Source organism: Balaenoptera musculus, chromosome 17 (assembly GCF_009873245.2).
Source record: "Balaenoptera musculus isolate JJ_BM4_2016_0621 chromosome 17, mBalMus1.pri.v3, whole genome shotgun sequence".
In the NCBI taxonomy this organism is placed as follows: Eukaryota; Metazoa; Chordata; class Mammalia; order Artiodactyla; family Balaenopteridae; genus Balaenoptera; species Balaenoptera musculus.
Genome location: NC_045801.1, coordinates 19,093,756 through 19,118,125, shown reverse-complemented (window position 1 = coordinate 19,118,125; position 24,370 = coordinate 19,093,756). Strand labels below are relative to the sequence as shown.

Here is a 24,370-nt window from a genome sequence, read left to right as displayed (position 1 = left end):
GTATGGAGTCCTTCGAGAGAAAGAAAATCACATTCATGACACAAACTCAGGATGAAATCCTAGGAAGAGTTGTTGAGTCCTGGAATAAATTACTGTGGGAAGCTGGAATTTTTGGATATCTTTGAAAAGGCCCCCTCTATTTAAAAATCCTTCTGGAGGTATTTTTTTTTTAATTTTTAATTTTTTAGATTGAGAGAGGAGATCATTAGAGGGGTCTTCTGGGCTTGTTTCTATGATTCAGTTCTCAGTATTCTTCTAAACTCCGAGGGATGACCTTAAGATAAATGTTGAATAAACACTCCCTTGAAAGGGCTGGAAATTCACACACAACTGCAACTAAGTGGAAAACTAATTAAAACCAGCCATTCTGATTCAACATTAACTGAAATTTATCAGCCTATGTTGAAAGTGAAATAAATGCAAGAAGTTAAAAGTTTAAAAGATGAAAGAAGGATGACTTAGAATTTTTTTAAAATAACATTTTAAATCATAACAAAACCAATATACATTATCGTATAAGATTTTTATGGAATATTCTGCTTTCTATTTGCTGTATATGGATTTTTGCACGTATATTTCACATTTTAAAATCATCAGGGAATTCCTCATTTCCAATTATCTATAATTCCATCACAAGCACTTTTTCTCACCCTTTGCCTCAAACTTTATGCTAACACGCCACTACCTCCCCCAAGGGAATTACACGTAAAGCTAAGCTTACACTAGACATCTATATCTTGTTAAAAATGAAGAACACAAGAGTAGATTTTATTAGTGAAAAAGGGGGGGCAGAGTATGATGGTAGTAGGCACTCGTTTGGGGGTGGGCAGAGGAAAGGAGATCTAACTAAAGTGGTAGTTTTCTCCAGCTATAAGTACTGAATTTCAGGAATTCTGGTCCCTCCGTGTCAATCTAGGATGGATGGATAGCTTTCCAGTTCCCGCCCTATCTCGAACTCCCAGTCGCAGACACCAGGTGGCGCTCGCATGTTCGCAGCTCAGCGAAGGGAACCCTCGGAATTAGGCCCTGTCTGCTAAGAAGTCGCGCTGGCTGCCTGACCGGGGAGAATCACGTTCAGTGAAGCGCGGAAGCAAAACGGCGCCTAGCTCGGGCCCTGTCCTGTGGCAGACCTGCGGCCCGTTCGGAAAGGGACCGACAGACGCAGGGCGGCGGTGGGAGATGCAGAGGGCCCTTTGCACTCCAATCGCAGGACAAGCGGGGAAGTTCAGAGCGTGGACAAGGTGATGCGAATACCAGCAAATTCGGGGAAAGCAGAGGAGGTGGCTTGGGAAGGTTAGAATATCCGAAGGACCCCCTTGAAAGGGGGTGGATGGGTCACAGCCCCTCTTTCTGTATTCTGGGCTGAGCAGGGTGGTAGCAGGTTCGGGGACCTTTTAAGAGCACCGCCTGCCCTTTCTCTCTTCGCCATCACCAGCCTTTAACGGTGGTGAAATACCCTCTGCAGTTTTCCAAGGCGAGAGGGTATTTTCTCACAAAAGTGGCTTCTTGATAAACACTTAGTTTTTATACCTCCCAGCCCCCAACATTTGTGCGCACACAACAAGCTGGATTGTTAAGACGCCGCGGGAGGGGGTGGGAAGCTGTTCGTGAGGTTAAAAAATGAGTAACGAGGATGACTTTCCAAGGGGGCCCAGGGGATGACTGCGCAGGGCCGAGTCCCTGGAGACCTGGCGCGGGGCTCTGGCGCGCCTTGTGGGCTTCACAGCTCAAGCAGAGCCTCTTGGAGGGCGGCCTGCATGTATCAGAACCACCAGGGTGTTTGATAAATGCAGAGTCCCTGGCCTCAGCCCAGACCTGTTGAGACAGGATCTCTACGAGGGAGCATATGCAGTTTAAGAAGTCCAACCACCGGACACAGCCGACATTCGTCCTTTTAAACACCAAAAATGTCTATTTCAACATTCGCAGGTGATTCTCCTGCACATTAAAGTTTGAACATCTCTGCTTTGGCATTTTATAGCCCTCGTTCAGAAGAAGGAAGGAAGGAAGGGTACCCCTTGTTTTTGGGGGGGTTTTTTTGGTGGTATCTTAGTTCCCCGACCAGGGCTCGAACCCGCGCCCCCTGCAGTGGAAGCGCGGAGTCTTAACCACTGGCCCGCCAGGGAAGTCCCAAGGCAGGCTACCCCTTTATAGGGGGTACCGGCCCCCCGAGCGCGGGGTCCTTGACGAGGCTGGTCTTTGGGAATGGGGAAGCGGGCACGCAGCACCTGCGTCCGCGAGGGCTGCAGACCTCGCAAAGCAGCCAGCCGCACGCTAGCCTCGGTGCGAGTGGAGGGGCAAAAGCGGCTCTTTCCCGGCACCGTTCACCCGGCTGCGGCCCGCACCTGGGGCGGCCGCCAGGTCTGGGCTGGCGCGCCTTTGGCGCTGGGCGGGCCCCTCAGAGCATCTCTAGTGGGGCCGGGCTGGAGGAGAAGAGGAGGAGAGAAGTGGGGGGGGGTGCGTTAAGGACTTAGGCCTGCCTCCCACCTCCCCCCGCAGCCACCTTCCGCTCTATAATTGGCTGCCAGCGGGCCTTCCTTTCCTCTTATCTGATCCCGGGCGCCTAGCAGGAGGGAAGCTCTGGAGAGGAGGAGGCAGCTTTGAGCGGCCGGGGGTGGGAGCAGAAGCGGGTAGAGGAGAGGGAGAGGGAGAAAGGCTAATTGAAAGGGGCGCACGGCGGGAAGCGCGCGAGACCCGTGCGCCGCCAAGAACCAATTCGCGGCGGAACTTGGATCTTCCCTAGGCACGGAGAGGTCCCCTACCTGGGCTGGAATCTCATCCTGCACAGGTCAGTTCCAATCTTTCTCTGCTCTTCTTTCGGGTCGGCTTTGAAAAGTCTACTCTTGAGGAAGGGAAAGTGGAGAGGGCGAGCCACCTGCAGACGCCGTGCAATTCCATGAACCTTCTCTTCACGCGCGCCTGGGATGGCCCGGGGACGTTTGAGGTGCGATGGGAAGGTGCACCCGGGTGCCTCTTCGCAGGGGGTCACTGGGCAGAGAGATTGGAGGCACTGCGTGATGCAAATGTAGACAGTGAAGATGCCCTGGGTTGCTCTCAGGAGCTTTCCCCCTTGTACTTGGGCGCTGTCAGTGCTCGGCGGGAAGGAGCGGGTTTGGCTTCGAGACAGTGGAGACTCCAGAATTTCCAAGTAGAAGGGGCTTCGTAAAGGCGACCATTCCGTTGAGAAAGGGGCTTAGGGATTGTTTTGGAGAGCTATATGTAAACAGAAAGCACGCTGTTTTTATTTAGATTGTATTAAGTGTCGCTTGGGAAAACAGTCGATGGAGACTATGGGGTACGAAACTCACCTAGATCCCCGTGGGTGACCCGCGCTGGGGACCAGGTGCTAGCGAAAAGAGGAGGAAGCAAACGGAGTGCCTCGATGCAGGATGTTGGCAGTAGTCATAGCTCTTCCACGTAGTGATAGCTCGCCCACGCCAGGAAACCCGGATGCTTCGCGCGTTTTACTTTGGTGTCTGGACCCAGGAGGTTGCAGCTTTCAGATGCACCACCAGGCTGTGGTGCTGGAGGGTCTTCTCTGCCCTGGCTTTTCCAACCCCCCCATCCCCCCACCCGCCCCTTTCATCCCTCTGAACTGCTCGCGGCTTCAAGCGCTCTAGTACGCAGCGCCTGGGCGGAGGTGCATCTGGCCGAGCTTGGCTTTAGCGTGCACAGCGCACAGTCAAGACAGGGTTAGGGCCCGGCCAAGGGGAGCCGGCGTTGTGCCACTGGAGTGGCCTTAGTCCTAAGCAAGGGTCTGAACGCTGCCTGCAAGTGCAGGACACGGGCACTCTGATTCAGGAGCTGGGTTCTTGGGTCCTCTGTGGGAGGCTCCGCCCTGCGGCGCGCGAAGCTCAGCATTGACCCGGGGTCGCGCATTGTGCTTAGGCTTTCGGCTTGTCCTTAGGGCAACTGTGCAAATGGAGCTTGCGTGCAGCTCTCACAGTGGCCTGGATCTGCCCCTCCGCCTCCCCGAAAACTGCTTCTGGAGCTACAGCTGAGAGACTCATTCCCTCTGGAAGTTTTGGATTCCCTTCTGGAAATTTTGGAGAGTCAGCTGCCTGCAGCAGTAGAAGGGGGTGGGAGGGGGCAGAAACAAAGAAATATGAGGATAAGACATTGGTGGCTCTGTGGGGAGCAGAAATGAGAAAGAGTTTCCCCGAAACTCCCCTCTTACAGGCTCTGGGGCTCCTCAGCTACAGAGAGTCAAGGGGGGGCCCTTCCTGGTTGCGGCATGTGATAAAGAGGCCCTGCTCACATCCAGCAAACCGGCTTAAGCTGGATGCAGTGGGGAGAGCTGGTGGTGTGTTTCTGACAAGGTGGTCCAGTTCTGCCCACAGAGAACTTACTGGTAAATGTAAAATGAGTGAATGAATTAATGCATGGATAGCATTTGGATTTTGAGTTGTTTCAAAAGAGCAACTTGGATGGATTTCCTTTGAACCTGGTCCCAAGGGTGTGGTTACTGTAAGATAGACTTCAGGATAGTATTTTTTTGAAGAAACAGCTTTATTGAGATATAGATCATATACCACACACGTGTGCAATTCGGTGGTTTTTTAGTATATTCACGGAGCTGTGCAACCATCACCACAATCAATTTTAGAAGATTTTTATCACTCCCCCAAAAAAAAAATTCTGTACCTATTAGCAGAAACTCCCCATTTCTTCCCAACCTCGCCCCCCCAACACCCTTGGCAACCACTCATCTACTTTCTGCTGACATTTCATGTAAATGGAAGCATACAATATGTGTGTGATCCTTTGTGACTGGCTTCTTTCACCTAGTAAAATGTTTTCAAGGTTTATCCATTATGTACAGGATACTCTCTCACTAAGCATTGGGCATCACCTCCTTCTGCCTGGGGAGCCCTGAGCCAGGACAGACCTGAATCTCCACTACATCCCTGACCTCCTGGGGGTCCCTTTGAAAGGACAAGAACCACACCGGTGAGGCCTCTCAGTAATTCCCTGGGAAGGATTCCTTGGAACCCATCAGGATTCCTGGAGCGGTTTTGGGCAGGTCCCAGGCTTTAGGATTGATGGGAGGAGTCCTTTGGCATTTTTCCTGCTGCTAATGGTCCAGCTGTGGATTTCAGAGAACTCTGGGCCTTCCATGAAGCTCTTGGTTTTTGGAATCAGCCAGGGCTGGCCTTAAAGAAAGGGCTGAGCAAATTCGTATGATTTGAGGGGCACTGGAACAAGCCCCAGCCCAGCAAAAAAGGGCTCATTGGGGTACATTCCCTTTGACTCTTAAATACTTCCTAGTGTCACCTAGTAATACACAAAGATCTTTTGCCTGTTTTGAGCTGAGAGTCTTTGCAGTTATGTGACTCTAGAGCCACATTTGCTGTCGTTTTAATCCAAACTCAGCCAAATGACTGCTGTTTTCCAGGCCAGTCGAGTGTAACCCAAGGTTCCTTTAAAGGACAAGGGCCTTCCTGAATTGTTGCAGGCTGAGGTGGTGGTGTTTGGAGCTAACAAATTATCTGGGATTATGACAGTCTGTAGAGAACAAATGATAAATGACCAAGGGGAACAGTGGGATGGGTGGGGTGGGGGAGGGGAGAAGAGGAAAGTTTAAGGGAAAGGGACAAAAACAAACTTCCTCTTTGACAGATTTGCCTCTGATAGCGCTGGACAGCAGGAAAACAGTCTCTTCTTGTTTCTCCTTCTCTTTGGTAACTAACTAAATAAAAAGTGGCAGGGCCCCAGTTACTCTTCTATATAGAACAAGCCTTGTGAAGACCAAGCCTTATCCTGTTCTAGTGGGGAGATGGGTGTGTGTAGTCGAGGAAGTGCTGGCATGTGTTTCGAGTCCCTGTTGGGTACCTGCCCTTTTCTTTTTCAGAAACACGTTTAAGCCCCCCAGTTACCTGTGGAAGTAAATATTCTCCTTCTTTTAGAGATAGGATCACTGAGCTTCGGGGATGTAAACTACCTCGCCTGGGGTTGCAAAGCCAGCAAGTGCCAGATACATGACTAAGAAAAGTCTGTATGAGATTTGAACCCAGACCCCATTTCTCCGTCAGCTTCTTTGGTGGGGAAGGGTGAAGTGACCCTTTACTTCAAGGGTGTGTGACTGTAAATGGATGACATCAACTGAGGCCATACAAGTCTGGGAGCTGAAATGGAGGATGGAAGGCAGAGAGGTGTGGGTGAAATCTACACTTGCTTGTTCTGTGCCCCTACCCATGTTCCTTAACCTCTCTGGGCTTCAGTTTTCTCTTCTAGAAAACGGGGATAACATAGCCACCCTACATTTTAAGGCCTAAAATGATTTAGTACAGAGTCGGGAAGACAAAACTGGTTTCTCTTGTCTCCTGCTTCTTTTTTCTTCTTCTTCCCACATTTCCTCTTCTCTCTTTCTCTGCTCCACTTTTTGAGGGGATTGTGACTAGAAAGGAAATTCTCAGGAAATTCTGAGAACTGAGTGTCTATTTAAGTTGGGGCTTTGAGTCTAGACTCCACACATTTCTTCAAGGTAATTTTTTTTAATTTAATTTTTATTTTATACTTCAAGGTAATTTTTTAAAATCAGTGCTCTCGAAGAACTTTTCTACCAGTGGGCCTTTGTTGGAGCTCACCACCAAGGGTCCCTAACTTTTAATTTTAGGGAGCAGTGTTTAGTCTTTTTCCTCCTAGAGATAACCTGGGTTGTTTATGAAAATTGATCCAGAGGGAGGCCAGGCTTGGCTGAGTTCATCTGAGTTTCACAGGTGGTGTCTATAACTAGAGGTGCTCAGGGGATCTTTTACTGGATAAAGATTTCCTCCTCAATGGCTTTCTGTCTGCTTTTGCAAAGGGGAGCACACTGAATCGATATCAAAAAATGATGTTCTACTGTAGGTTTAGAATGGAAAATAAAGATTACTACTGTAGGAAACACAGAAGGAGCATCTGGCCCATACTCGGAAGATCAGGGAAGCCTTTCTAAAGGATGAGATGTCTACACTGAGATGTGCAGCTGCCCTTTATGCTGCTTGTAGATAGAGAGTTTATTTAAAAGCAACTCTCATTTCTTTGACCAAGAAGCTATGTCAGTCCTTAAAAAAAAAATGGCGGGTAATAGAACATTCCTGAGTCAAGGAGAGTCTCCAATTTGCCATACTTTTGGAGTGGTTCTGCCTTCTGCCATGTAGGACTTACAGCAACCTAGTTTAAGACTGAACAGCTACATTTCTGAGGGTGATCTGCAGACATATCCCTTGCATTTGAGCCATTCACTGGGCTGCTATGATCCTACATGGGGTCTTTCTGTGAACTAGTAAAAGGTACCTCTGGGCAGACCCATGCTATTGGGAGAAGAAAACAGTATCCTTTCCTCTGGAAAACAGTTTTGCATACAAGTTGGAGAGAATGTCTGCTAATTTCAAGCATTACTTGCCCTAGGCCAATTGCAAGTTGTGCGGTGCATCAACTGTGAACTGTACACATCAGCCCTGGTCATTCAATCATTGATCATTAAATCAATCAATATTTATTGATTGACTGTCATGCACTTTGAACTTTTTTGATTATGGGTTAAACTGCCCATCTAGATGTATTATGTTACCCAAGACAAAGGAAGTAAAGTTACTGGGGCCATGAAGTTAGCTGGAGAGTTATAATGGGATAAGAGGCCAATGCAGTCTGTTGGAGATTGATCACTCTTTCTAAAGATTTTTCAATTTTATTAATATTTTAAAGAAGCAAATTTTGGCCTTGTTAATTTTTACTAATATTTATTTTATGTATTTTTGGGTTTTATGCTTATCTTTATTAATCCCTTTTCCAACTTAATTAGGATTTTAATTTGCTCTTCTTTTTTTAGCTTCTTTAAGTAGAAAATTAGATCATTGATTTTTAAATTTCTTCTTTTTTTATGTAAATATTTCTCTCTAATCCTTTAGTTGCATCCCACAAATTTTCATGTGTTATCTTTTTATATTTTTTCCCTTCCAACTATTTTAAAAATTTGCATTGTGATTTCTCCTTTTACCCATGGATTAAATAGAAGCATGCTGTTTAATTTCCAAATATTTTGAATTTGTAAAGATATTTTATTATGATTGATATCTAATTTAATTCTGTTGTTGTCAGAAAACATACTCTGCAAACTTTGAGTCTTTTGGAATTTATTGTCTCATTTTAGGATGCAGAATATGACCTATTTTATAAGAAATTTTTTTAAAAAAGAATATTCTGCAGTTTTTGGATGTAGTGTTCAATAAATATCAATTACTAGTTGATAGAGTGGTTCACATCTTCTATATTCTTACTGCTATTTTGTCTAGTTGTTCAATCAGTTCCTGAGGGGATTGTTAACATCTCTAACTTTGCTTATTATTTATTTCTTTGGTTCTATCAGTTTTTGCTTTGTGTATTTTGAAACTCTATTATTAAGCGCGTACTCATTTATGATTGTTAACTTTTCTTGATTAATTGACCCTTTATTCTGAATTGTCCAGAACTTGAGGGACGTTTTTATTCTTTTTTTTAATATTTATTTATTTATTTACTTATTTATTTAGGCTGTGCCAGGTCTTAGTTGCAGCACATGGGATTTTCATTGCCAGGTGTGGGATCTTTTAGTTGTGGCATGCAGGCTTCCTGGTTGCAACATGTGGACTCTTAGTTGCCGTATGCATGTGGGATCTAGTTCCCCAACCAGGGATTGAACCCCAGGCCCCCTGCATTAGGAGCACAGAGTCTTACGCACTGGACCACCAGGGAAGTCCCAAGGGCCGTTTTTATGCAGAGCTGATTCCCCCTACTTGTGGCTCTCTCTTTTCTGACGCACTCCTTCTCAATTTCCAGTCTCTGGCATTCCTGAACTCTTCTACCCTTTGACACTTCATGCTAATAAGATTGTGGCTTTCCACTTGATTTCTAATCACAATGCCATGCACAGTGGGGAGTTCTTGCAGGGGGAAAAAGGCTAGTCACCAAGCTAATAGTAACACAACTAGGTCTTTATTTCTAAATTAGAGTTGTTTTCTCCTGTGTCCTGATGCTAACAGAGAAGAGTGATAACCACTGACTTCCTCTAGGGCTTGTTTTTACGTGGACCTCATGAACTAATCCTGAAAACCCTTTTGGTTATTCTGGGTGTAAGGAGGGTGGTATTTTCACTAGAGAGATGAAATAAGGAATACTAAACATGTCAACACACTGGGCTAAGACGTTAGCCCTGTTTTTAGTCTTTGCTTTCTTATCTGTAAATCCGTATGACCTAGATCATCAATTCACTGTAAAATTCTCCTATAAAATTGATATCAAAGTATTAATAATGTAGAGTCCAGAAAGAGTTCAGACTTAAAGGTCATTTTGTCCAGTTCCCCTGCCCACAAATCGAGGAATCTCTTCTATAACACCTCTCACGGGTAAAACTTAGCCAGCTTCTGCCTCAGAACTTCTAATAAAAGTGAAGAAGGCATTCTAGTTGTTAGAGAATTTTTATATCCAAATCCGCATCTCTGTGGCTCAGTCCATTGATTCGAGTTCTATTTGCAGAAGCTGCACAAAATAATCTTGTTTTGTCTTCTATGTGAAAGCCCTTCAAATATTTGAAGACATCCATTATGTGCCTCCGATTCTTTTTTTTCCTAGGCTTAAATCATGCTTAATCATTCCCATTTCTTTCAAATTTTCTTTGCATGGGCTTGTTAACTAAAACTGCTAAGTCTTCTTTTTAGTCAATGAATTGCTCTTAAGTCAAATCTTCCAGATCTTCAGATGTTTGATTATTTTGAACCTGTATAGAACTGTCATCTGGAAAATGATAAAAAATGGATAGGAATGTAATTAGAAAAGTTTAAAGTAGTTCACCCATGCAAATAATTGTGCCTCTGTCATTATTTGGATCTTCCGTTTTTGCCTAAACCTTTATGCCAAGTTAGTCCCACAACCTTCATTAGATGGTGGAGATAAAGTGTTCTTTTTTTTTAATATTTATTTTGGCTGCACTGGGTCTTAGTTATGGCACGTGGGATCTTCGTTGTGGCATGTTTAGTTGCGGCATGCAGGATCTTTTAGTTGTAGCATGTGGGCTCTTACTTGTGGCCTGAGGACTCTTAGTTGTGGCATGCAGACTCTTAGTTGTAGCATGTGGACTCAGTTGTGGCATGTGGACTCTTAGTTGTGGCATGCAGACTTCTTAGCTGCGGCATGCGGACTTCTTAGTTGCAGCATGCATGTGGGATCTAGTTCCCCGACCAGGGATCAAACCTGGGCCCCCTGCATTGGGAGTGCGGAGTCTTACCCACTGGACCACCAGAGAAGTCCTGATAAACACTTCTTGAGTCTTTTCCTCCTTTAGTATCTACCCAAGTAGTAAATTCATTGATGATTATCATTCCCTTTTCCTTTGTGTCCTTGCAACCTGTTCCTAACATGTTACTAGTTAGAACTTTTTGAGAGCTTCCTGTGTTTCTAAGTACATTATTTACATTATCACAATCATCCTATCAGGCAGATGTTCACTTGCACATTTTACTGATAAAGAAATCAAGTCATGGAGTGGTCAAACTAGTTAGTCAAGGACCCCTAGCAAATTATTGGCAGATCTGTCTTCCTAGCTCCCAGTTTTTTTATTCATATCTCCAGTTTGTGCTAACTCTTTGTTCTATTTCATACTTATTTCATTTAGCTTGGCAATATATTTGCTTGCAGTCTTCTTTTTCAATAAAACTGTAAGTGAGTTGACTGAAGGCAGGGATCATATAGTATGAAATTTTGTATCTCCCTTAGAGTAGAGAGCTTTGGTTACATAGTAGGACTCTCATTAGTGATTGTTGGAATGAAGATTCTGATATTACAAATAACAGTCTCTCTCAGGGCCTGGTGTGCCAGTTGGCTGGCAACAATTTTGTTTAAGTTTATGGTTTTTTGTATGTCAGCACTGACTGAGTAGAACATTATCCAAGGTTTGGGTATATATGTGTGCAAGTCTGTGTGTGTGTGTGTGTGTGTGTTTATATGAGTAGTTTACAAAAACTTTATGATAAATATTTTAAGGGATTTTGATAAAACTGGCTTGCACAGGGGCTTTGCTCCTTGTTAAACTTAGTTGTATAAATGCGATTAAATAAAACAAACATATGAAGTAGAAGAAGGGTCAATTAGTCCTAATGGGGATAGTTTTAAGTTACTGATTACATAATCCCGTGACAGTGTTCCGAGAAAACTTGTACTAAAGATTATCAACTTTCCCCAAATTGGGTTTATACCTTCCGAACTTAGAGCTAGATAGCCACTTCTAACATGATGTTTTTAAACCAAAAAAAAAAAAAAAAAAAAAAAATTAAGGCAGAGTTATTTGTTTTGTGCAAGGTTTTAGGCAAAGTTTCAACAAATTAGGCTTTGATATTTTGGTAAATGTTAAAATATCTCATGGCACTTTAATAGGAATTGGGATTTTTTTCTTGCCCTTATTTTACTGTCCAAAAAAGAGACTTGGCAGAAAACCTTGGGAAAACTAAAATTCCACTTCTCCCAATATGGTATTACTCATCCTAATTTAAAATAAACAACAAAAAAGGAAGAATTTAAAGATAAGCTAGGGCTACAGTTTTTTTTCCATATGAATAATACGCAGTTTTCAAAAAAGGTCGCCAAGATTAGGGTAGCACTAATTCATTGGTTTGTTTATTTATTTATTTAAATTGTGTGAAATGCAGATTAACTTCTAATGTGGCATGTTAAGTATTGCTTCAAAACACCTGGACACAGGAACTGCAGTGTTTTGATGAGAAAGAGAAAGACTATTGGACTGTGGCTTGTAAAAGGACTTTCTCTACTATGTTAACATAGTATTGTGTGATATCTGATAAAAGTCCCTGATCTTAAAGGGCATGCCAAAAAGACAAATTGTTTTCTTACCTCTCCTTCCCTTTGTCCTGTTCTGGATGAAACCTGTGGTTATGTTTGGGGAACAAAATCTTAGAAAGAATATTTCGTTTGAGTTGAGAGAGTGATTCTACTTCTGTGGTTTTCTTTGGGTATCACGGTCTTGATCATGATAGGGCTGACGCCTACTCCCCTATCCTTTCAAATCCCCTGTATTCAAGCCTTCTGTATACAAAAGAACAAAAGAGTGATTCACATTCCTTTGGATAACCCACCTGCTCTTGTTCTACTTGCCTGGGTGGGGTTAGGGTTCTCTAGATGCCTCAGGGCCTTTCCCCCTGTATTTTATCTAAATTCACTCTCCATTTGTCCCATTTCTTCTGTGCTCTGACAAATAGTTGGTTTATTAATCTGTAATAAATTAATAATAAATTCATCCAGACTAAAATGCCATATATATTACATACAAAGTAGTCACTCAAAGTGTTGCCTATTCCATTGAATTTTAAGGGGCTTCCAGTATGTGAAAGTCTTAATTTAAGAAAATATTCTTTAGTAATTAGCATTTTGGAAGTATGGTAGGCTGGTTGGGGGAGATGTTTTTTGGATCCCTAAATACAAATGAATACATTCTTTAATTTTTTTATAGGATCTTAACTTGATTATTTCTATGATTATCAAAGCATGTGGATCTTCCTTTAATTGGCAATACAAAAGAATTGCACACTAGACTGTCACTGGATATTATAAAAAGTGGTTGCCAAAAGATTTTTTTAATGAATGATTGCTTGAAGGAATATAATTAATTTATTCCTCTGGACATACTGTATCACTCTGGAATAAAACCAGAATAAGTTTAAGTACATGAATCATATTGAATCATATTGTTTTGAAGATTCATAGAATTATGCTTTGCTACCTTCACTGAAATAACTCTTGGGTTAAAAAGGAAATTAAAGTTTGTATGTTGCTGCCAAAGCATATTCAGAGAAAAATTATGGCCTCAAATAAAGAATATTACATTAATTAAGGATTAAATAAACAAAAAGAACAACAAAAATTAAAAACATAAGAGCAGGACTTCCCTGGTGGTCCAGCGGGTAAGACTACACTCCCAGTGCAGGGGGCCCGGGTTCCATCCCTTGTTGGGGAACTAGATCCCACATGCATGACGCAACTAAGAGTCCACATGCTGCAACTATGAGCCCGCGTGTTGCAACTAAAGGATCCCGCGTGCCAAAACAAAGACCCGGCTCAGCCAAAATAAATAAATAAATAAAATAAATATTTAAAAAAGGGCAGAAAAGCAAAGATAAATACAGAACTAAATAAATTAGAAATCAAAAAATAATACTGGCAAATAAAAAAAACTATTCTCAAAAAAATTACAATCTGGACAAATATATATAGCTTATCTATTTTGGAGAGAAAAGAGAAAGTCAGAAACACATCACTTTAATACTGATAATGGAGCTATAACAAGAAAAGATAGGTTGTAATTTGAGAGATCACACAACTCTGTGCTAATCAATTTGAAAATCAAAATTAAAAGAATAACTTTATGGGAAAATATCCAAACTAAAACCAAGAAATAAAAAAGCTAAGTAGATTTATAAATAAGGCAAAATATATTTTTAAAGTTGTGTAGGAATTAGCTTCAGAAAGGGAATAGGCCCATATGATTTTCTCACTCAAATTATTCATAGGCTATCATAGAGTAGATCATTCTCATGCTACTTAAACTATTACGGCACAATAAAAAAATGGAAACCTTTCTAACTTTTTTTTATGAAGCTAGAATAATCTTGACACCAAACCTTTTAAGAAAAGAAAACTCTTAGTCAATTTTGGTTATTAACATAGATCCAAAAAAGCAGCTATACAAAGTCAACATGATATAAAAACAATAATATACTGATACAACAAAGATCAGTTAGCCCGGGAGGAGGGTGCCCTGAGGAGTCTTTAGACTCTGGAAAATGTCTGATTGGCAGATGTTAAAGGGATTCTTTGGTAATCCAATGCATCAGTGAGCTGCACAGACTCAGTCCAGGACTGAAAGAATTCAAGCCTGGAAGTGCTCTGCAGAAGGCTTACATTGCAGACTGAAGGTGGACATAACCTTGGAATCCCTCAGACACTACATTGCTCAGCTCTTGCCTCAGAGAGATCTGGCTCTCACCTCTGAAGACTTCAGTATTGTCTCAGTGTTACAGGAACTTTGGAAAAGCAAGCAGCAGCAAAGGGTTGCACTCCCAAGTGAAGCCGCAGTGGTCTACAGGTCCATGTCATCCCCTAGACCTTCCTTTGTGAGTTATGTGACCCTCCCGGGGGGACACTGTTTTGGCAATTTTCAGTGCTGCTTAGGTAGAGCTGAGGCCTGATGGGATGCCGCTAAAGTTGTCCCAGTCAACTCCTTCTTCAGTGAGCTGCCCTTTAGAAGGATCACACCAAAGAATTCATTATGGAAAGTATTCAGGAAACAGTTGCGGCATCAGAGGCACGCTAGATGCACTGATGACTCCAGCATCTGCATCAAAGCCTATGACTCCATGTTAGTTAAACACTGGGACAACCATGTTTATTTCAAGAGCTGATGACCGTTTTCCAACTATTGCACTGGAAAGGAAGCCAAAAAGCCCTTTGTGAAACAAAGCATTCCTGACCGGAAGTCATCTACTATTTCCAGTATTCCCTGGATGAAAAGATGAACAGTCACATGGTGCTGGACTGGATCATGGAGGAACGAGGGTCCTTGAAAAAGGAATCCTTTCTCAAGAGCAGTGAATGGCCTTGGGGGAGTTAGAGGAAGCCAAGAAAGCGGGATAACTATGATTTTACATAGAAAAGAAAGAAATCACTATCTTAGCCTTGACTGAGATCTACAGTGGCCTTCACACTTCCTCACCCAGAGAAGATTGGCTGAGCCTCAGAGCCCGGTGTGGTATTGCTAGCAAGGCCAGGCCCCAGGTGCCCCCAAGGAAGGCAGAGACCAGATCCTAACATGTGAAAGCTCACTGAAGTAGGTCATCAGAGGTTTTAGCATCTATAGCTGCTACCTGAAGGCTGTACTAATCCTCCTACTCATTTTATTCACAGAATCTGAGAATAGTAGGACTCACTCTTATAGGACTCAGTACTCACTCAGTGCAGTTTTCTAATTAAACTCTTCAAACTGAAAGGGTGGAAGCAGGAATGTTTGAAAAATATTTCCCAAGACTGGCTCCAGCCTAAAGCCTGGCTGACATGCGCTTCACTAGATTACATATGTTGTTTCAAAGAACGTGCCAGTGTAGCATCTCTCAAAAGAACAGCAGCCAGGATTGGGAAAAAGTAACATGATAGCAATGTTACAAATACTTGGATTAAATAAGCAATATTGATTGCTTTAAAAAACATGCAAGGGTCAGAGTCTCCTCCCAAGCTTTGGAAACTAAAAGATAGCTCCACTAGATATAATCCAAAGCTACAGAAGGGGTTTTATCCAGATCTATCAAAGTTCTTGAAGAGGTAATAGTATGAAAATACTAGATAAATTTAATGTGGCATACAATATCACTGTAATAATAATTTTTTTAAAACCCATACTCTTCCATTTGGGGATAAATGTCACCTAGAATAGTACTCACTCTTGTTTCTCAAGAAGAATTAATATCCAATTTTTGAGTCCTGCAATCAATTATATTCATTTTTAATTTGCAAATAGGTAACTTGAATTCATTTACTTTTATTTTCTGCCACCACAGACATATATCTATAACAGAGAAAATTATAGGTATTTTAAAGTTTAAAACATTTGAAAAATCATTAACATTTAACAAAGAGTGCTTGCATTTGGTTAGTTCCTTAGGAGTTAGAGAGAAGGATTCTTTTGCTCTATTACTGTCTTTGTTATTTCAAACAATTCTGCTTCCATCCTTTCAGTTTGAAGAGTTTAATTAGACCATAAGCAACCAATAGCTCAAATGTTACAGAATCTTCTTGAAAGAAATAATATGACTCTGTCATCTATTTGAAAATGGCTTGGCTGAAAGCTAAAACATTATAATTACATTAAAGTTAAAAAAAACCCCCAGTAATTTCCATGAACAGGCAGGATTTATTTCTGTGTTTCAAGGATAGATTAATACTAGACACTACCAAAGTAATGAATTACACTAAGAGGTATAGATGAAAAACATGAACGTCTCCATAGATGAAACAGCAAAAAGGCAAGATTCAGCATTCATTCCTGGTTGAAAAAAAAATGCCCAGTAAAAAGTCAAGAATTTATTTTTTAACAGAAAGAGACAATATATCTCAATCTAACTACTAGCAATATACTTAATGATGAAATATTTGAGGCATTCCTTGTAAGATAATGGTTTTAAAACTCCTGGCCTATATAATTAAACACACACACACTCACAGACACACACACACACACACACACACACGGGGGTTGCAATTGTCAACCTGGAAAATACAAGAGATTAAATTGAAAAAATATAGAGTAAGAGTTCAGAATGGTGGCCTACTATAAAATAAACATAAAAATCACTATCTTTTCTGTATTAAAAAATAATCAGGTTTCCATTCACAACTGGAATTAAAAAATTAAGATAACTAGAAATATACCTTGAGATGGAAAAAACGATTTTACCCATGACACTGAATCAGAAACCATAAAGAAAAAGATCAAATCAGATGCCTTGATTAAAAAAAAAAATCTTGACCCAATAAAACAAAATTGAAAGGTCAAAAACAAACTTGAAAAATACTGCAGTATATATGTTAAAATTAATAATATATAAAGAGTTCTTACAAATCAATGAGAAAATGGGTGAAATATATGAACAGGTATTTTATAAAAAGTATAAGTAGCTAACAAACACAAAATGTTACATTTTACTGATTATAAAAAAAAACAAATTAAGATGATATTCTGATAATCACATTTTACCTGTCAAATCAGGATATGTTGAAAGCAATGAACCCCTGTGATGATGGAAGTGATGTGATTTGGTACTCATATAAGATGCTGATAGAAGTGGCAATCAGTATAAGACATTATGTACCTATGTTTTAAAAACCTTTAAAAAAAACATCTTGTTTTACCCAACAGTTCTACAATTGGGAATTTAGCCAAAGAAATCAATAGTCATGTATTCAAAGAGATGTGAATAAGGATTGTCATTGCAGTGTTACATGTTGTAGGGAAATTTAGAAACAATCTAAATTTCCAAATAAAGCTAGATAATAAATAAGTTGCGATATTGCCATGCATATTGTAACAGGACATTTATGTCATCAGCAAATATTCGCACATACTCTTTGCTGTGCTTTCTTGTATTTTCTAATTTTCTATGATTAAACTCATTATTTTTGTATTCAGAGTGAGAAAAGATATTTTAAAATGAAAAGAAAGCGATATGAAGTGTGATACTTTAGAAGCATTTTCCTAAGATGCTTCTACCATGTCTGATTGTCTGTGTGGGCTGAAATCCTGGATCCTGAACTCACTATCTATGTGACTTGGGGAAACTCTCTGTGCCTCATTTTCCTTATCTGTAAATCAATATTATAATCATACCTACTTCAAAAAATGCCCTGGATAGAAGAAAACTTTTGAGATGTCTTAATTTCTGAGGTAAAGACTCAGAATTTCTCCTCTGTAATGGCTTGCAATAGAATTGTAGTCAAGCACTTGTAGACTGGCCTTTTAAATTAACCCCAAACATTCACACTTTCCCCCCTCTTCTTTCCCTCCGTCCTTCCTACCCTCCCTCCTTCCTTCTTTTCCTTCCTTAATTTCCCCCTTTTTTATTTCTTTCACCTTTTCTTGGAGCTTTTCTTTTATTGATATTCTAATGAAAAGGATGATCTTGGAAGAGTTTTAGATTCACACATATGGAGAAAAAAATTATAAGAAAAGATGAAAAGATTAAGGGTTATTCAGCCCAATGAAGTGAAAGCTCAGTGGTGATTTAATAATCGCACAAAGTGGTTTTTCAAATGCTCCTTGATCACTAGAAGAATCGTCCTGTATATCTATACTTATGACTGGCAAGGGAGTTGTAACTGTCTGATTATAAGGCTCATTTCAGGCCAACTTTTGGAATTTATCCATCTGGGAAATTCATTGTGCTATTTTTGCCTTACAAAAGAGTCACAGAGCACCTTCTGAACTTCTCGCCCAGATATTTCTAATAATTCTCTTCATTTACAACATCTTCTCAAAAATCTTTCTTTTATCAGTGTACGTTTTAGAGTGAAATATACAATGCCCTAAGGAATGAGTTACTTCCTGACAATACTAATACATGTTGGCTTGTTTGTCTTAGATGACTGCATATAATTTATTTTAAGTCTTCTCAAAATATCTCTGTGTTCTCTGTTTCTAGGACTGATGTTACATCCCATGTGAAAAGCAGGAAATAAAATGAAGATCTTTCAGTGCAAGATGCAGCACTGGCTGTTTCCAGCTTTTTTGGCAATTGCTTATTTTTGCACCAATGTCCAGGGTCAAGGTAATGGAAAAGTTGAATATAATCATTAGGGTCTGGGAGTCTGGCCATATTGGTTCTGATTATCATTTTTTATTTTATTTACCTTAAGAGTGCTTCACTGGTTCAGCTGTGATTTTAGGCAGGGTCATATGTTGGCTTTTACTCAGTTTTACTAACTGTTTACATTGTAGAAGTGTGCCACAACTTTGATGAAGGTTACGACCTCACCAGTGACTGAGCATATTAATTTTGTGGCAGTTGGTTAAACAGTTCATTTTTAATGTGCTTCTGAATATGTCATACAAATTTAATCAGTAAAGTCAAATTTGCAAAATCAATTCTGTTAATAAGGGGCTATAAGGTGTGTATATATGTATCTCGATCATGCCTTGTCTCTTAAAAAGACTGTCAACAAAATATTTCTGCCACTTCATACCTGGGTAACAGGAAGTGGGCATCCTGGGAAGCATCGAGTGGAAAAGTATAAGAAGCAGAATGGAGGCTTCAGTCTAGTCAGTTCTAAGAGGGCCAACTGATTCTATCTGCACCCCAAGTGTCTTGACATTGCAAGGAGGGCAAAGAAGTTAACAACAATCAGGATTCCTAGGTTAAAGATTAGAAATCTTTGTAGCACCTTCTACCCAGGCTTTTGTTCTTTAAATGTGGCCTGAGTTTATAGCCCACAACGTCTTTTCAGTCAATAGGCCAACCTTCTGAACCTCCAGGAGAAGTAATGAGGATAACATTGACCATACCCAGATACCACAGATCATGCCCAGACAACACGGACGGTGCTTTAGAACCCATAGTGGCATTGGCTTCAACTGAACTACTTGAGGAAATAAAGTGTGTAGCAAAGGCAACAACCAAATCCATCAATATTCAACTTGTTTTTAAAACAATTTACAAATGGTTTATATGACTACAGTCCCATTACAACAACTAGCAAAAAACAATACCACCATTTTCTTTTATCAATGGACCCCCATCTATTGCCTAGATATGCATAAATATTCTATAATCATTAAAAGAAAATCTTGGTTAGACACAAAGTTTATATTTCCTTTAGGTTTTTGCTTTTAGGGGAAAAACATTGAAAAGAAGATATGTTACTTAAGAAAGAAACAGGCCTGAGGTCACAGGTTTGAACTTCAAAGTTAGCTCCTTTTTCCCTGTATGGAAGGCACTGGGACTTGTGCCAAAACAAAGGCAGCAAGATTGACAGAAACACTGTAAGTGCAGTGGAGAAATAATTATTCTTATCTCATGGAACAAAAATGTGTGTACATTTAATACCAGAACCATGATTTTTCTTTTTGCAAGCACAAAGGAGGTGCTTCAATACATATACTTAACTCTATAATAAATATAAATGCTTGCATGAACTTGACTCAAAAGTTAATTTGTGTCAGTTAAAATCTTTAAAGACAAAAATTAAGTGTAAAGCTTGATTTCTGGCACACACCAAGAACCCAGAGCGAGCCAACAAACTCATCTTTTCTATAGTGAAGTCAGGCTTCCTATGTGGGATACGGCCAATTACAACATTTGTGAATATATAAACATCCCAAACGGGGATTTCACGAGAAGACCAAGGAGGGTCGAGTTGTTATCTTCTTCGACTGCAGGGTTAGCCTTGTTACTGAAAGAACAGGGGTATTTTTATTTTGTTGTGCTGTATTTTTTGAGAGGGAAGATTCTCTTTAAGCTCAAATAATTTAAAGGATCATGAGAGATTACTACAAGCAACTATATGCCAATAAAATGGACAACCTGGAAGAAATGGACAAATTCTTAGAAAAGCACAACCTTCTGAGACTGAACCAGGAAGAAATAGAAAATATAAACAGACCAATCACAAGCACTGAAATTGAGACTGTGATTAAAAATCTTCCAACAAACAAAAGCCCAGGACCAGATGGCTTCACAGGCGAATTCTATCAAACATTTAGAGAAGAGCTAACACCTATCCTTCTCAAACTCTTCCAAAATATAGCAGAGGGAGGAACACTCCCAAACTCATTCTACGAGGCCACCATCACCCTGATACCAAAACCAGACAAAGATGCCACAAAAAAAGAAAACTACAGGCCAATATCACTGATGAACATAGATGCAAAAATCCTTAACAAAATACTAGCAAACAGAATCCAACAGCACATTAAAAGGATCATACACCATGATCAAGTGGGGTTTATCCCAGGGATGCAAGGATTCTTCAATATACGCAAATCAATCAATGTGATACACCATACTAACAAACTGAAGGATAAAAACCATATGATCATCTCAATAGATGCAGAAAAAGCTTTCGACAAAATTCCACACCCATTGATGATAAAAACCCTCCAGAAAGTGGACATAGAGGGAACGTACCTCAACATAATAAAGGCCATATATGACAAACCCACAGCATCGTTCTCAATGGTGAAAAACTGAAACCATTTCCACTAAGATCAGGAACAAGACAAGGTTGCCCACTCTCACCACTATTATTCAACATAGTTTGGGAAGTTTTAGCCACAGCAATCAGAGAAGAAAAAGAAATAAAAGGAATCCAAATCGGAAAAGAAGAAGTAAAACTGTCACTGTTTGCAGATGACATGATACTATATATAGAGAATCCTAAAGATGCATCAGAAAACTACTAGAGCTAATCAATGAATTTGGTAAAGTAGCAGGATACAAAAGTAATGCACAGAAATCTCTTGCATTCCTATACACTAATGATGAAAAATCTGAAAGAGAAATTAAGAAAACACTCCCATTTACCATTGCAACAAAAAGAATAAAATACCTAGGAATAAACCTACCTAAGGAGACAAAAGACCAGTATGCAGAAAATTATAAGACACTGATGAAAGAAAGTAAAGATGATACAAACAGATGGACAGATATACCATGTTCTTGGATTGGAAGAATCAACATTGTGAAAATGACTATACTACCCAAAGCAATCTACAGATTCCATGCAATCCCTATCAAACTACCAATGGCATTTTTCACAGAACTAGAACAAAAAATTTCACAATTTGTATGGAAACACAAAAGACCCTGAATTGCCAAAGCAATCTTGAGAAAGAAAAACGGAACTGTAGGAATCAGGCTCCCTGATTTCGGACAAAGCTACATTAATCAAGACAGTATGGTACTGCCACAAAACCAGAAATATAGATCAACGGAACAAGATAGAAAAGCCCAGAGATAAACCCACGTGCATATGGTCAACTTATCTTTGATAAAGGAGGCAAGAATATAAAATGGAGAAAAGACAGCCTCTTCAATAAGTGGTACTGGGAAAACCGGACAGCTACTTGTAAAAGAATGAAATTAGAACACTCCCTAACACCATACACAAAAATAAACTCAAAATGGATTAAAGACCTAAATATAAGGCCAGACACTATAAAACTGTTAGAAGGAAACATAGACAGAACACTCTATGACATAAATCACTGCAAGATCCTTTTGACCCACCTCTTAGAGAAATGGAAATAAAAACAAAAATAAACAAATGGGACTTACTGAAACTTAAAAGGTTTTGCACAGCAAAGGAAACCATAAAGCAGATGAAAAGACACCCCTCAGAATGGGAGAAAATATTTGCAAATGAAACAACAGACAAAGGATTAATCTCTAAAATTTATAAGCAGCTCATGCAGCTCAATATCAGAAAAACAAACAACCCAATCCAAAAATGGGCAGAAGACCTAAATAGACATTTCTCCAAAGAAGATATACAGATTGCCAACAAACACATGGAAACATGCTCAACATCAGTAATCATTAGAGAAATGCAAATCAAAACTACAATGAGGTATCACCTCACACCGGTCAGAATGGCCATCATCAAAAAATCTCCAAACAATAAATGCTGGAGAGGGTGTGGAGAAATGGGAACCCTCTTGCCCTGTTGGGGGGAATGTAAATTGATACAGCCACTATGGAGAACACTGTGGAGGTTCCTCAAAAAACAAAAAATAGAACTACCATACGACCCAACAATCCCACTACTGGGCATATACCCTGAGAAAACCATAATTCAAAAAGAATCATGTACCACAATGTTCATTGCAGCTCTATTTACAATAGCCAGGACATGGAAGCAATCTAAGTGTCCATTGACAGATGAATGGATAAAGAAGATGTGGCACATATATACAATGGAATATTACTCAGCCATAAAAAGAAACGAAACTGAGTTATTTGTAGTGAGGTGGATGGACCTAGAGACTGTCATACAGAGTGAAGTAAGTTAGAAAGAGAAAAACAAATACCATATGCTAACACATATATATGGAATCTAAAAAAAAAACCAAAATGGTTCTGAGGAACCTAGGGGCAGGACAGGAATAAAGACGCAGACATAGAGAATGGACTTGAGGACACAGGGAGGGGGAAGGGTAAGCTGGGACGAAGTGAGAGAGTGGCATGTACATATATACACTACCAAATGTAAAATAGATCGCTAGTGGGAAGCAGCCGCATAGCACAGGGAGATCAGCTTGGTGCTTTGTGTCCACCTAGAGAGGTGGGCTAGGCAGGGTGGGAGGGAGAAGGAAGAGGGAAGAGATATGGGGATGTATGTGTATGTATAGCTGATTCACTTTGTTATACAGCAGAAACTAACACACCATTGTAAAGCAATTATACTCCAGTAAAGATATTAAAAAAATAAAATAAAAAAAACTCAGAGAATTTCACTGCAATCATTCTCATAGAAATCAAATCTTGTAGGCAGAAAAAGAATATTTATGTCATTCTGTCAGACTCACTGTTATCAGGTAGTTAAGAAATTTTATTTCATAATATGAATATGTATTAAAGGACTAATTTTCTGCCCTTCCTTCCTTCCTTTCTTTCACTTCAGTTCAACTCAACTCAACTGAAATCTTTCTAATGGAATACTCTCATTAATTTCTTGAAACACTACTTTTTACAAAGGAACACTGAAATGAAGATCTTCTGTTCTTCCCTACTCACGATCACCTCCCTTCTCACTTTTCTTTTTATAAATTTATTTATTTATTGGCTGAGTTGTGTCTTTGTTGCTGCACGCGGGCTTTCTGTAATTGCAGCAAGCAGGGGCTACTCTTCGTTGCAGTGCGCGGGCTTCTCATTGCGGTGGCTTCTCTTGTTGCGGAGAACGGGCTCTAGGCACATGGGCTTCAGTTGTTGTGGCTCATGAGCTCTAGAGTGCTGGCTCAGTAGTTGTGGCACATGGGCTTAGTTGCTCTGTGGCACGTGGGATCTCCCGGACCAGAGCTCGAACCCCTGTCCCCTGCATTGACAGGCAGATTCTTAACCACTGCACCACCAGGGAAGTCTGCCTCTTGCATCTCTAACAGTCTCTTGGTTTTCTTCCAAGGAACAACACTCCCTCCCACACCACACAGAGCCTTGGCTGCTGTATCCACCAGACTTCCTCTCTGGGCTAAGGGGTGAGAAAATGACTCAAACCAGTCAGGCCAATTCTCCCAAGAATCTGAAACTTGTGTCCAGTGATGGAAGGATGGAAAATAGCTCCAGTCATTTCATTCCAAAGACATGCCCTAAGAAAAAATGGTCACTAGTTCCTAGAAACTGTATCCAGAGTGTTCCCAGATTCCTATACTTTCAAAGCTTGTTTAACTTTTACTATAATTATATGACCTACTTCATTATCTACCAGTAAATACATTTTTTGCTTAAATTGGCCAGAGAAAGTTTCTTTTATTTGCAACCAAAAATCTCTGACTGTTAGAAATGGAGCAGTATGGGCACTGAGAGTGTTTTCCCCTTCAAAACATAGTTTAGGGTGCTATACTGGTGGAATAAACTATTATATTTATTAAGCAAAAAACCTTCAAACAGCAGAGAAGTATTTGTATTATATTTCCAAGTGGTCTTAAAAACCACAAACAAATAACAGAAGACCTTAACTTTTTATCTCAGTCATTTTTTAATTAAATGTATTGGTAAATGTATTAAAAGTATTGTTTTATAAATAGGAGAAATTAAAATTTGAGGGAAATTTACTCTGGGATATGCTAGAGAGTTCTTTTTATCTTGCT

General features: G+C 40.2%; 1 protein-coding gene and 1 pseudogene across 5 annotated transcripts in view; both read left to right on the top strand.

Annotated features, from left to right (window-relative positions):
• The first annotated feature begins 1,029 nt into the window (after nt 1–1,029).
• The window catches only part of COL14A1 (collagen type XIV alpha 1 chain), a 241,550-nt gene continuing 218,209 nt past the window's right edge, over nt 1,030–24,370 (top strand). For 2 of the 5 annotated variants that reach the window (XM_036829890.1, XM_036829894.1), the window contains exons 1-2: nt 1,030–1,241; nt 18,213–18,338. In XM_036829890.1, the coding sequence (XP_036685785.1) occupies nt 18,251–18,338 (88 nt within the window). In that variant the 5' untranslated portion in view covers nt 1,030–1,241; nt 18,213–18,250. Of the gene's footprint in view, nt 1,242–2,488; nt 2,789–18,212; nt 18,339–24,370 lie in introns of those variants that run through there. The other 3 variants (XM_036829891.1, XM_036829889.1, XM_036829893.1) reach the window with 2 other exon arrangements.
• Nucleotides 7,059–14,832, top strand: LOC118883803 (annotated as a pseudogene).